At 48.9% G+C, this 13341-nt stretch overlaps 1 protein-coding gene across 2 annotated transcripts in view; it reads right to left on the minus strand.

Annotated features, from left to right (window-relative positions):
• FAM160A1 (family with sequence similarity 160, member A1) overlaps positions 1-13341 on the minus strand; it is a 280052-nt gene that overhangs the window by 20014 nt on the left and 246697 nt on the right. For both annotated transcript variants that reach the window (XM_010840751.1, XM_010840750.1), the window contains exons 9-10: positions 8038-8228; positions 5192-6325 (exon numbers count right to left, since the gene is read on the minus strand). In XM_010840751.1, the coding sequence (XP_010839053.1) occupies positions 5192-6325; positions 8038-8228 (1325 nt within the window). The remainder of the gene's footprint in view (positions 1-5191; positions 6326-8037; positions 8229-13341) is intronic.

Genomic DNA, 13341 nt, shown 5'->3' on the forward strand with positions numbered 1-13341 from the left:
CACCTAAGCTTTTGCATATGATAAGTTTGCAGGAAGAAAGCCTGGCTTGCTGCCTGACTCTACCCCTTCCCCCATTATCCTCTATGCATAACTTAAGGTATAAAAACTACTTTGGAAAATAAAGTACGGGCCTTGTTCACCGAAACTTGGTCTCACCATGTCGTTCTTTCTCTTACCTTCTGGCTGAATTATTCAGCCTCTTTTCTTCACTGAATTTTCCTACTGAGCTATCCTTATTTCAACCGCTTTTCTCCACTAAATTTCCTCACTGAGCTATCCTCATTCTATTACTCTTTATATCCTTAATTAACATTTAATTAAGCAATTGTCTCCTGATCTTCGCCGACGCAGTCTCTCCTTCGAATACCCTGGATCAGCCGGGGCTGGTCCCCGACATGTGTGTGTGTGTGTGTGTGTGTGTGTCTACCTCCTGGTGCTTTTTTAAAACAAATGATAAAATGACAGTACTGTCCACACACTGTTCAGCCTCTCGTATTTTGCGCTGCAGTGTCTCCCCCAGAGACTATGCCGTATCACCATGCACAGAGCCATCCTGTTCATTCACAAGACATCCGGTTGCCAGGGGTGTGACATGAGCAAAACAGTCCCCTACTGGTGGACGCTTGGATGACTTCTATGTAACGCTGCAATGAGCATCTCTGTGTACGCACCTCGGCCCATCGTGTGACCACAGCTGTGAAAATGCTTCTGGAAACACTATTACTCCTGCATTCTGAACCCAGATACAATGACAAGTCTCTTAGTTGGATCTTCCTGGCACCAGCCTCTCCTCACTCCAGTGCTCTCTCCACAGTCTTCAACTCTGGCCTTTCCAAACAGGAATCTGATCACATCACTCACCCACTCTGACGGGGAATCTTCAGGGCCTGGAGCACAAGCCCGCACTCCTCAGCGTGGCCTGAGGGCTCCCTGAGTCAGCGTACACCAGTCCTGTGGCTTCCTCTCTACTCCCAAGATCCAGGCCTTGTCACCCGTCATGTGGCGGCAGGCTCCTTTTGTTCACCTGCTGTTTCCCCTGCCTGACTGTCGTTCTCAGCTGCTTGTACCCAGAAGCTTCTCTTCTCTATGGCCCCGCTCTGTGAAGCCTTTCCCACTCCCCACACTGGGCCTCCATAGGATCTGGATACTATGACTAATAATACATTTCTCACGAAGAGCATACAGTTCTTTGCTGATGTCCCCTCTGAAAGTCTACAAATCCCTTCATTTCTGAGTCCTTAGCACTACAAGATTGTTGAATGCACAAATAAATAAAATACATTAGATAAATGAAATGGAATGCTTTGATTTAGCTGAGTAGTAAGTTCATTTCTGCAGAAATTAGGATTCCATGGAGAGTGCATGGTAAGTCACTTCAGTCATGTCCGACTTTTTATGACCCCATGGACTGTAGCTCTCCAGTCTCCTCTGCCCATGGGATTCTCCCGGCAAGAATACTGGAGTGAGTTGCCGTTTCCTCCTCCAGGAGATCTTCCCGACGCAGGGGTTGAACCCGTATCACCTGCGGCTCCGTACTGCAGGCGGATTCTTTACCACTGAGCCACCAGGGAAGCCCTCCATGGAGAGAGGGAAGTTAAACCAAATGTTGCAGAACAAACTCAGAAGTTTGGACATGACAAAGTTCACATACATGGAGAGAGGAAAGAAGCTGTACAAGGTTCAAAGGAGGAAACAGGTGAGGTTTTAGTTAAAATTACCTATATGTATCCAAATCTCAGATTATGGTTTGTTGATTTTCAGGTGTACCATATTCAAAATATTGATGTTACTTAATATGTGATTTATTAGATTTTTTTTTGGTCCTAAGCTAACTATGTGGATCACAACAAACTGTGGAAAATTCTGAAAGAGATAGGACTACCAGACCACCTCACCTGCCTCCTGAGAAACCTATATGCAGCTCAAAAAGCAACAGTTAGAACCAGACGTGGAACAATGGACTGGTTCAAAATTGAGAAAGGAGGATGTCAAGGCTGTATAGTGTCACCCTGCTTGTTTAACTTCCATGCAGAGTACAACATGTGAAATGTCAGGCCCAATGAAGCACAAGTTGGAATCAAGATTATCGGGAGAAAGAAATATCAATAATCAGGTACGCAGATGATACCACCCTTAGGGCAGAAAGCAAAGAGGAATTAAAAAGCCTCTTGGTGAAAGTGAAAGAGGAGAGTGAAAAAGCTGGCTTAAAACTCAACATCCAGAAAACTAAGATTGTGGCATCCGGTCCCATCACTTCATGGGAAATAGATGGAGAAACAACGGCAACAGTGACAGACTTTATTTTCTTGGCTCCAAAACCACTGCACTGAGTGACTACAGCCATGAAATCAAGACGCTTGCTCCTTGGGAGAAAAGCTATGACGCCCTAGATAGTATGTTAAAAAGCAGAGACACTACTTTACCGACAAAGGTCCATCTAGTCAAAGCTATGGTTTTTCCAGTAGTCATGTATGGATGTGAGAGTTGGACCATAAAGAAGACTGAGCACTGAAGAATTGATGCTTTCTAACTATGGTGCTGGAAGAGACTCTTGAGACTGCAAGGAGATCAAACCAGTCCATCCTAAAGGAAATCAGTCCTGAGTATTCACTGGAAGGACTGATGCTGAAGCTGAAACTCCAATACTTTGGCCACCTGATTCGAAGAGCCCACTCACTGGAAAAGACCCTGATGCTGGGAAAGATTGAAGGCAGGAGGAGAAGGGGATGACAGAGGACGAGATGGTTGGCTGGCATCACTGACTTACTGGACATGAGTTTGAGTAAGCTCCAGGAGATGGGGAAGGACAGGGGAGCCTGGTGTGTTACAATCCATGGGGTCGCAAAGAGTTGGACAAGACTCAGGGACAGAACAACAATACTTTGTTTCTTCAATTTACTTAGAGCCCAGGGACAAAGCTCCTTTGTCAGAAGACTAGTATTCTAAAGAGCAATCTTCACTAGCAGTGGGTAGTCCTGCTGTCCTGGAGAACATAGCAGGCAAATTGGAAGTCCTGCTGAATGAGAGCAGACGGGATACCCGGAAGGCAGAGCTGGTTCCCTCTGTGCCATGATTTCCAGATTCAGACTGTAAAAGCAGGACCCTGTGGGGCCTTCCCAGGACAGACCTCCCCCATGTCTCCTGCCCGCCTCTTATCTGCAGAGAAACTTTAGCCAAAGAAAAAAATTAATCAGAAAACTGCAAAAGCAAAGGAAAATAATCAAGCAAGACAAACTAATAATACTTTATCTGTTAAACAACATCAAGGACCTTTTGGTCCTCTTCAAAGGCTATAGACAATATTCTAAGTGAAGTCCTGTGAGCTGTTTTGCAGATGTTCTGCAGCTGTTTTTCAAACCCCCACAAGATACAAAAAAGTTAACCACATGATGACCAGACTCTGGCCATGACCTAAGCTGCCACAATTCTGAGAACTGGCCTCAAAGTAACAGGAACAAACCAACCTGGAACTGCAGATCAACTGCACTGCAAACAACCAGGACGATGCTGGTCAGACTGCTGCGGGACTAGGTCCAAGAAGCCTGTTAGAGCCGACAGCGCCTGTTCTGCCGGTAGTCCCCTCCCTCCACCTGTGCACACCCGAAGCTCCCCTGAAAAGCTCCTGCCCCCGATCAGCAGTGTGAAGGTGGCTTTTGGACATGAGTCCACCTTCTCCCCAGGTTGCCCGCCTCCTGAATAAAGCATCTTTCTTTTCCCACCAACACGTGTCTCTCAAGTATTAGTTTTCAACCAGTGAGCAGCCAAATCTGACTTTGGTAATAATTTTACTTGGCTAATAATTTAATAATAATAATTCTACCATAATTCCTTTCTTCAAGCCACTTACGTGATACCCCAGCCTAGCCCTTTGCCCGTTCCATGATCTCTACCCACTGCTAGGGGTATATCACTGGAACACACCCATTCTTTTATTAGAGTGATGCGTTTATGTGGATCTACTCATGTTTGGATGAAGATTTTGTGATTAACTGAAATGAGTTCCCAGGCAAAGGCATGACTAACTCCAGTGGCCTGTGCTGCCTGTACACAGCCACACTGACTCAAGGGGTGTTCTGAGCACCTGCTGTATGCTCTGTCCACTGCTCAGGACCAGACACAGCACAGAGATCAAGCCAACAACTGTGCCCTCCTGAAGCACACAAGCCAGTGGAGGAAACCGGAACTGTTTTTTAAAACAATTAACATACAATACATATTAAAAAAATGCTAAGGGGAAAAATAAATTAAGACTAGAGGAGAAGGGGATAACAGAGGATGAGATGGTTGGATGGCATCACTGACTCGATGGACATGAGTGTGAGCAAACTCCAGGAGATTGTGAAGGACAGTGAAGCCTGGCGTGCTGCAGGCCATGGGGTCGCAAAGAGTCAGGCACAACTTAGTGACTGAACACCAAAAAAGAAGAAATGAGGCTATTAAATAATGAGACTAGACTTCTTGTGTGGTTTAGTGAGTCCTATTGGGGAAGAATTAATGCTTTTGAAGTGTGGTGTTGGAGAAGACTCTTGAGAGTCCCTTGGACTGCAAGGAGATCCAACCAGTCCATCCTAAAGGAGATCAGTCCTGGATGTTCTTTTGAAGGAATGATGCTAAAGCTGAAACTCCAGTACTTTGGCCACCTCATGTGAAGAGTTGACTCAGTGGAAAAGACTCTGATACTGGGAGGGATTGGGGGCAGGAGGAGAAGGGGACGAAAGAGGATGAGATGGCTGGATGGTATCACTGACTCGATGGACATGAGTCTGAGTGAACTCCGGGAGTTGGTGATGAACAGGGAGGCCTGGCGTGCTACAATTCATGGGGTCACAAAGAGTCAGGGACAACTTAGTGATTGAACACCAAAAAAGAAGAAATGAGGCTACTAAATAATGAGACTAGACTTCTTGTGTGGTTTAGTGAGTCCTATTGACCTCTCAAGAGAAGTTACTCAATGGCAAAATATAATCTCTAATTTGCTTGGGGGGTGGGGGGCGGGGAAAAAGACAATCATTGCAAGATGATAAAATAAGATAAAAATGAAACCAGCCCTCCCTGCTCCTTACAAAAATCCTTCCACCCCTCTGGTAGGTAAACTGATGATGCTCCTTACCTGCACCTACCTCACTCCTCTGATGCAACATGTACAAGTACTTTCAAAAGCAGAAACCACAAAGCAATCTGAGGGCATCACCTGTGAACGGGGTGCTCTGCGTCCTTGCAGGACGGTGACTGGCAAAGGCGGTGTCATCTCGTGCTCCGAACGGGGATGGCGGGGTCTCTGCGGGGGGAGCCTCAGCTATGAAAGAGTCAAAGTCGTCATCGTCCTCCTCCTCTGGGTCCTTCTTCCCCTCCTCCTCCTCTCCCCCTTGGCTCTCGTCTTTCTCCCCCTCTGGCTCCTTTGTGACCAGCAAGGCATCTGGTAAGGAGAGATCCTGCTCCATCAGGCCCTCAGTGCTGGAACCCAGCTCTTTAATGATCTGGTCGTACTGGGCCATGAAGTCTTCACCCTCGGGGACCACCGCTGTCGGCTGGGCACTGGGCTCCGCCTTGGGGCTGGGGGCTGCTGACTCGGGGGCTGCTTCTGGGGTGACCTCGGGCTCGTTGGCTCGTGCTGGGTCCCTGGACACACCGTGAAGCACGGCCGAATCGTCTCTGCCATTTTCCTCCTCCGACTCCGTCTCTGGCTCAGGGCCAGGCAGGGGGCCGTTGTTCAGGGGGGCACCCTGGACCTGGGTCTGGGCTGGGGGCCTCGTGGAGTGCTCCTGTGAACCATGCACATCTTCAGCATCCTTCTCAGCACACAGCCTGTACACCATCACGTCGTCCTGGAAGTCAGACTCCTCGATGTAGGCCCCTTTGAAGAGCAGGATGGCATTCTTCTTCATCTCCTGGATGTGTTTGGGGGGGTCCACGGGGACCGGGGGGCTGGCGTTCTCGGCATCCTCATACGGCCCGGGGGAGCCCCCGCCTGTCCCCGAGGAGATACCGGTGTCGTAGCTGTCGTCCCACTCCAGCTCCGTGTGGCTCTTCTCCTTCCCGGGAGCCAGCGGGGGCGTGGGCATCCCGGGGACCTGCTGTGGCAGCCGGAGCACAGGGGAGGTGGCGCCCGGGGCCCTCTCCTCCGGCGGGCCCAGGCAGCATGCCTCGGGGTTGGGGGAGTCTCCGTCGTACAGGGCAGACCACACACGGCAGTCCCGCATGCAGCGGAGGATGTTGGAGTGGGCCTCCCAGAGGTACTGCAGGTAGCTGATGTCCAGGGCTTTGCCATACTCCACGATGCAGGCCGACGGCGGGGAGGCCTCGGGGAGCAGCTGCTCTGCGGGCCCTGCCCCGGGAGACACACGAGTCAGAACGGGTGCGGCCCTGCGGGGCCCTGTCCCCCCGGCCACTGTGGTTCTAAAGATTTCTGACCATGATTCTCAAAGAACAAAAAACGGTTACAGTTTTAGGAAGGAAAAATAAAACCAGAAACTCTACCCTCATAGAGGATACAAAACCAACCTGGCCATCACCAGCGGAAGTCTGTTACTGGGTGTCAGCCTTCAGAGAAATGTGAGCAACCTCTCAAGCTGTCGGGAGGATTAAGTGAAGTAATGTTTCCAATATGGCACCTGCCATAGAGCAGGTAATAATTAAAAAGATTTTCCTTTGACTCTAAAGTAGAAAGCCTATATAATCCGTGAACTTGGAAAACAGATTTTCTCTAGAAAACCCTGGGTTTTTTGAAAAGCCTGTTAATTCATTCTGCCATCCTGAGAATTACTGGGAGTTTTATGTTCCAAGTAGTGTCTTGCGATAAATTTTTATATTCACTACCAAAATAGCCCCTTTAACCTGAGAATGATACACTGACTGCCTTTGATGTTAAAAGCTCTCAACCATGTAACTTAAATAGCTATGCAAATATCTGCATTGAAGTTTACATTTCCTTTAGGAAAAAAATGGACTAAGACAAGGGCAAACACAAATTCTACTGTTTCTTTAAGAATCTACCAGCCGGCAGGCGCTTTATTGGTGCTATCGAATTTAATCCTCACAGGCCTATGTGGAGACACTGTTTTCTCCATTTACAGATGAAGAAACTGAGGCTCAGAGACAAAGATCACCTGAGAGCCAGTGGCAGAGCCACAGGTCAGGCCACAATCCTACTCCCCACCTCCCCAAGTCAAGGTCATCTCACGTCAACCTCTCTCCTTACTTCGTTCCAGCCTCTTCATTATCTAAAATAAGGGCTAACTCTATCTTAGCTATAGCTGACTCCAACCCCCAGCCCCATGCTGTTTAAAAAGACGTGTGAATACAACACATCTCATACTTGTACACTGAGGATGCTGCTAGAAAGCCTAGTGAAAACTGAGGTCTGGGGACACTGACGGGGTGAGAGCTGGGCACGTCAGTGAATACTTATTACAGCTGTAAGAAGCAGAAAAGGACCCCTAGCTAGTCAGTCATAAAAGAAACGGGACTCGCTGCCGCACTCCCTGTCTACCGAGAGAGACACACATCCAGGGAGAGATGGAATCTGGTATCCTTTGGTTTATAAAGATTATCACTAGAGAGGGCTGCCTGGCAGGCTGGGACCCGGGACCCCATGCTTCAGTGCTTACCCCTGGACATGCATCTCCTCCTCCCCTCCAGCAAGAGAATACAAAGACGCTATAAGGAACTAAAAATAACTTCATGCATGCACAGATGGGGCAAATTATGAAAAACACCACACAAAAAGGCCTGAACTGAACTGCCACTCCCCTGGCGCCAGAAGCAAAAGCAGGGCACTGAGCATGGTCCTGGGGCACAGCACCACCAGGGGGGTCGGCAGCCCACATAAGCCACCCTCTGACCTAACTATCGGGTCACCCCACCCTCACCCCGTTTAAGGGACCAGCTTGGCCTCTGGCTTGTGGAGCAAGCAAGGGCATCTGTTTCTTGTTCTTGGGCTGCAGCAAGAGGCCCGGAAAGCCCTGCTGAATTCCTCCTCTGGCCTCTTGTCACTTTCTATCGCTAAAGGGTCAGGGATGCAGGTTGGCAACACCCTACCTGGGCTGTCACGCCTGCACTGTGACCAGAGAATATAATCCCTCTCCTGGTTCCCAAGTGTCAGGGTGATCCCGCTGGAGCAACAGACGGGGGTCAGGGCGAGCAGCTTGGCCGCAGACACAGAGTAACAGTCTCTCTCCTTCACAGCCCACCTCTGACTCAGCATCATGTGATTGCAAGGGATCAGATACCTGGAAGACAAAAAGGGCCGAGTTCAGTGTCTGCAGGTCCATTCCCGTGATCAGGGGGCTCATCCTTTCTGCACCTTCACTCCAGCCCCCTGGGATCACTCCTGAGCTTCAAGCCTGTCAAGGGCTGCCTTTTTCTGACAGCAGATCTAAGGGCCCTCAGAATTTAGCATCCGCAAACTTCCCCTCTCTTAATGGATGTGCTGCCCCTCTGCGCCCCGGGCCTTCGCCTCTGCTGTAACCTCTCTCTGCAGCATGCTTCCCCTGCCCCTGCCAGACACTTGCCTTGTCATCCTGCAAACTCCAAGTTCAGTGTCACTTTCTCCAGGAAGGCATCCGGGCTTCCCACTCCAAGGTGGAGATACCCTCTCCCTCCACTACGCTCATGGCTCTCTGTTAAGGCACTGCTATTAGAATCACAACTGTTTTGGTGTCTGCCTTCTCAACATGATGTGCTACCAGAAGCAGCACCTCTTTCAAGAGTTCTGTCTCATGATCCTGTGGGCAGTGCTCAGAGTGGGCGCCGGATGACAGCACAGTCTTTGCACTGAAAGGCAAAGACCCTGCCAGAGTGCCAGCCTCCTCTCCTGTTCTCCTGTGGGGCCATGAGACTATCTTGTGCCACAGTGTTCTGGCACCAGTTCCGAAGGGGCTGTAAGGGTGGGCGGTGTCCCCACACCGCCAAGCAAGCAGTGCTCCAGGCTGAAGGTGTCCTTCGGTTCAACTCAAGTGTGGCACTGTCTACTCAGAGGCGGCAGTGGAGCCCAGGGGCTGAGGGTCTGGTCCTACAAGACTCTGCAACACACACACACACACACACACACTTCAGATGCCAGTCACAAGTCCAGGCTGTTACCTGTGCTTCTGAGGTTCCAACAACCCCGTCTTGGTTTGATCAATTTGCTAGAGCAGTGCACAGAACTCAGAGGCTTTTTTTTTAACTTATTAATTTTATATTGGAGCACAGCCAGCTAACAATCTTGTGACAGTTTCCAGTGGACAGCAAAGGGACTCAGCCAGATATATGCACGTGTCCATTCTTCCCCAATTCCCCCCCTCCATCAAGGCTGCTACGTAACACTGAACAGAGTGCCCTGTGCTATTATACAGTAGGTCCTGGCTGGTTCAGTTCAGTTCAGTCGCTCAGTCATGCCCGATTCTTTATGACCCCATGAACCGCAGCACGTCAGCCGTCCCTGTCCATCACCAACTCCAGGAGTCCACCCAAACCCATGTCCATTGAGTTGGTGATGCCATCCAACCATCTCATCCTCTGTTGTCCCCTGATCCTCCTGCCTTCAATCTTTCCCAACATCAGGGTCTTTTCAAATGAGTCAGCTCTTCGCATCAGGTGGCTAAAATATTGAAGTTTCAGCCTCAACATCAGTCCTTCCAATGAACACCCAGGCCTGATCTCCTTTAGGATGGACCCACTTAAAATACAGCAGTGTGTACCTGTCCATCCCAAACTCCCTAACTATTCCCCCACCTCCTAAGTTTCTTCTCTAAATCTGTGACTCTGTTTCTGTTTTGTAAATAAAAAACTCAGAGACACATTACTTACTAGGTCACTGGTTTTTAGGAAAGGCTGTAACTCAGGAACAGTCTGATGGAGAGATGCAGGGGGTCAGCGGTGGGGGAGGCTATGGAGGTTCCGTGTCATCTCCCGGCCCCTCTCCCCCAGCACCCCCACCAACGGGAGGCTCTCCAAAGCCAGCAGTTGTGGGGCTTTATGGAGGTTTCACTGCGGTCATGGCTAATTTTGAATCACTGACCATTGGCACGTAAGTCAACCTTCTCCTCTCCCCGGGTATCAGGGGCTCAGAAGAAAAAGGACAAAGACCAAACATGTATTTCTTCTTATGAACCACAACTTCACAGCTGCCCAGGGCTCAGCATGGAGCACTGGGCCCCGTTTCACACCAAACACTCTTGGGAGTGGGTGACAAAGCATCTCAGGATCATCACACAGCTGGAGACAAGAACACGTGGACAGTCACTTCTGACACACTCGGAGCACACTGGCAGGCTGCGAGGCTGCAATCAAGAGCGTTTCAGTGGCCTCCTTTCCTAACGGGGGGAAAGAGCACGCTGTTTGTTTAAACAAAGATGGAACAAACCTGACGGAAGCCTCACGGCCAGAGCCAAGTGCCCCACGTTTGTGCGGGAGCCAATTCCAGAGACCCTGAGCCCTGAGGCGGACAACCACAATCTTCAATAAACCTGCATGTTTTTGTTTCTGTATTTAGCTTTCAAGAGAGAGGCAGTACAGAGGAAAACAAGCCAAGATTAAGGATTCAGAGAAAAAGATAAAAGTACAACTTCCAGGGTATGTCCCGAGGCCAGTAAACGTTGAGCTGTCTTCCACAGCTCCTGCGGATCCACAAGAGGAAAACCTATGTTTGCATTAATGACTGACCTGCTGCAAGTGCCTGGGTCAAGGAGGAAAAGAGATTTCATTCTCTTCATAGCATGTTACACGTTGGTCTTTGTAACGTTCATGGTATGAAGTGACAAGCTTGCCACTGAACCTTCAGTTCTCAAAAAATAAATCAAGGACTTCCCGGGTGGTCCAGTGGCTAAGACTCCAGGTTCCCAATGCAGGGGCCCTGGATTCATCCTTTGGTCAGGGAACTAGATCCCACAGGCCACAGGCAATCAAATAAGTAACATAAGTACAAATAAAGATATATAAATAAATACTTAAATTGTGCTAAGTCGCTTCAGTCATGTCTGACTCTTTGTGACCCTATGGACTGTCGCCAGGCTCCTCTGTCCATGGGATTCCCCAGGCAAGAATACTGGAGCGGGTTACCGTGCCCTCCTCCAGGGAATCTTCCCGACCCAGAGATCGAACCCATGTCTCTTATGTTTCCTACACTGGCGGAGTACCTAAAAGGAGGTGGGTTCTTTACCACTAGTGCTACTACCTTTAATCAGTAAATCAAATTATGCCTCATTCAACCCAAATCTTAGCTAGACTGCCAAGTAAGGGAGACGCAGTCTCCCCTCCCACACTCATATGCACACAACACACACAGACACCTGAGCCGAGACCCCGTCACTGAGATCCAGGCACACCCCGCGCGTCTGACGCAGCAGTATTTACTTGCAAGTGCAGGTTCATGGAACTCAGAGGGTCTAAGAACAAACAGCAAAGATAGGAGAGGCAGTGTGGGAAACAGGCCCGGTCTAGCCTCATCCTCAGCCCAGCTCTGGGGATGTGTGCCTGAGTCCTACTGGAGAGGAAACAGATCCTATAGGCAGGAAATGAAAGACCTCTGTTCACGAGGATCTCGGTGAGAGGAGACGCTTTGTGGATCAAGAGTGATGACAGGAGAGAAGCCTTCTCTGGCCTGCACGGTTCTGGCCCCAGGACGCACAGGGAGGCCCTGCTGGCCCAGCCCTCGTGCCCTCCATCACCCCCGAGCCCTCTCAGGAGCGGGGACCCGGCAGGGACCGAGGGAGGCAGCACCGATCAAGGGCTCAGCAGAGACGCTCCTGTGGCAACTGCACCGGGGCACAGATTTGTGCGGGAGCCCGTGGAAGACCCCAGGCTTGGGCTCCCACAGAACTGATAGCTGATGCTTCACAGGGGGCCACAGTCTTAGACGAGGGGCAGGGGGGCGGGCAAGAGCCAGGGAAACCTGTCCTGTGGTTGCCGATGCGAACTCTTCTGCCGTCACAGGCGAGAGAGGCCCGGGGAAATTCATATTATACAGAATTTATATTGTATCCTTATTCTCATCATTAATTATTTAAGAAACAACCTGCTTTGATGCTTTTATATACTCCAGGAACTTGATGACTACTTACAGCTCAAACCAAGCATATTTCATGACTTAAGTTGATATACATAGATTTCTACTCTTTATTTGAAGAATTAAAAAAAAAAAAAAATGGAACAGTGGATCAAACCTAATAGAGCTATTTATCAAATATCACCGGTGGGTAGCTTGGCATTATATTAGAATAAATAGTGATTTGGAATTTGCAACTTTGCAAATACACACTTTCCATAGAAACTAAGAATTTTCTTCTGAGTAAATCAAATAAAGGGATCCCCCAGTGGTTGAAGGAGAGGGTTCTATACAATTAGAAATTGGAGAGTCAACCCAAATGAATAACACCCCTGCATTTAAAGCAGGACTTCTACTACTGTGCTTCTATAATGAAGGACTATCCCAGAGAGAAGCGTGGGGGACCACACACTAGCCACCACCTGCCCTCAGTTACAGACAGAGAGTAGAAACAGAAAGGAGTCAGATGTTCCCCAAACGCCGCCCGTCGGGATTAAGTGGGTGATGACAGCAGGAGAATCACCTAGGAAACTTCGTACAGATGACTGGCATCAAACTATCTTTTCATTTCAATGGTATTTGCCTGGGGTGGGATTTTATTTAAGTTCAGGAAGCAGTAAATATTACATAATCGGAAACTAACAAATGGCTTTAGAGGCTCAGGTTACTCAAAGCCATCCCAATACAGCAGGAAAAAAAACTATTTCCTACATTGTCCTCGCTTTTTTCATTATCTCCCTAGCCCTCTGCAACCCTGGATCCATGTTCTATGTTATTGGATATCACTCGTTAAAATAAATCATCATCACTTCTGAAACAATTCAGTGACAACCAATCAATAACAGAGCATACACAGTGCCTGCTGCTACACTGACGATAAAAACAAACAAAGCAGTCAGGTATGATGGGGCAAGCAAGATGCTTCTTAGGAGGCGACAGCAATCTCAGTGTGCACCAACGGGCAAAAATCTTAAAAGCAACGTGAGTGAATTTCAAAAAGCTCCTTTGTTTTTCAAAGACGTTTTGGCCGTATTTCTCCTATTCACCGTACCCTAAGTTGGCTTCTTTTCCCCTCTCCTCCAGAAACCTAATGCTCACAGAAGATGGGAATGTTCCTGAAGTGAACAGACAGCTTCTCTTTGAGCAAAATAGTTTCTACCTGAACACAGAAGGTGATGCAGTTCATAAACCCGACAAAGGACCAGCACTTGTGAAAGAAAAACCCCAACCAGAGTATTCAGAAGTGGCATTCAGGGTATTAAGCAACCCAGTGGTGCCTAAACCGGGAAGTGTCACAAACACGGTGGGGGCCGGGG

The sequence above is a fragment of the Bison bison genome, unplaced genomic scaffold, assembly GCF_000754665.1.
Source record: "Bison bison bison isolate TAMUID 2011002044 unplaced genomic scaffold, Bison_UMD1.0 scf7180017864146, whole genome shotgun sequence".
Lineage (NCBI taxonomy): Eukaryota > Metazoa > Chordata > Mammalia > Artiodactyla > Bovidae > Bison > Bison bison.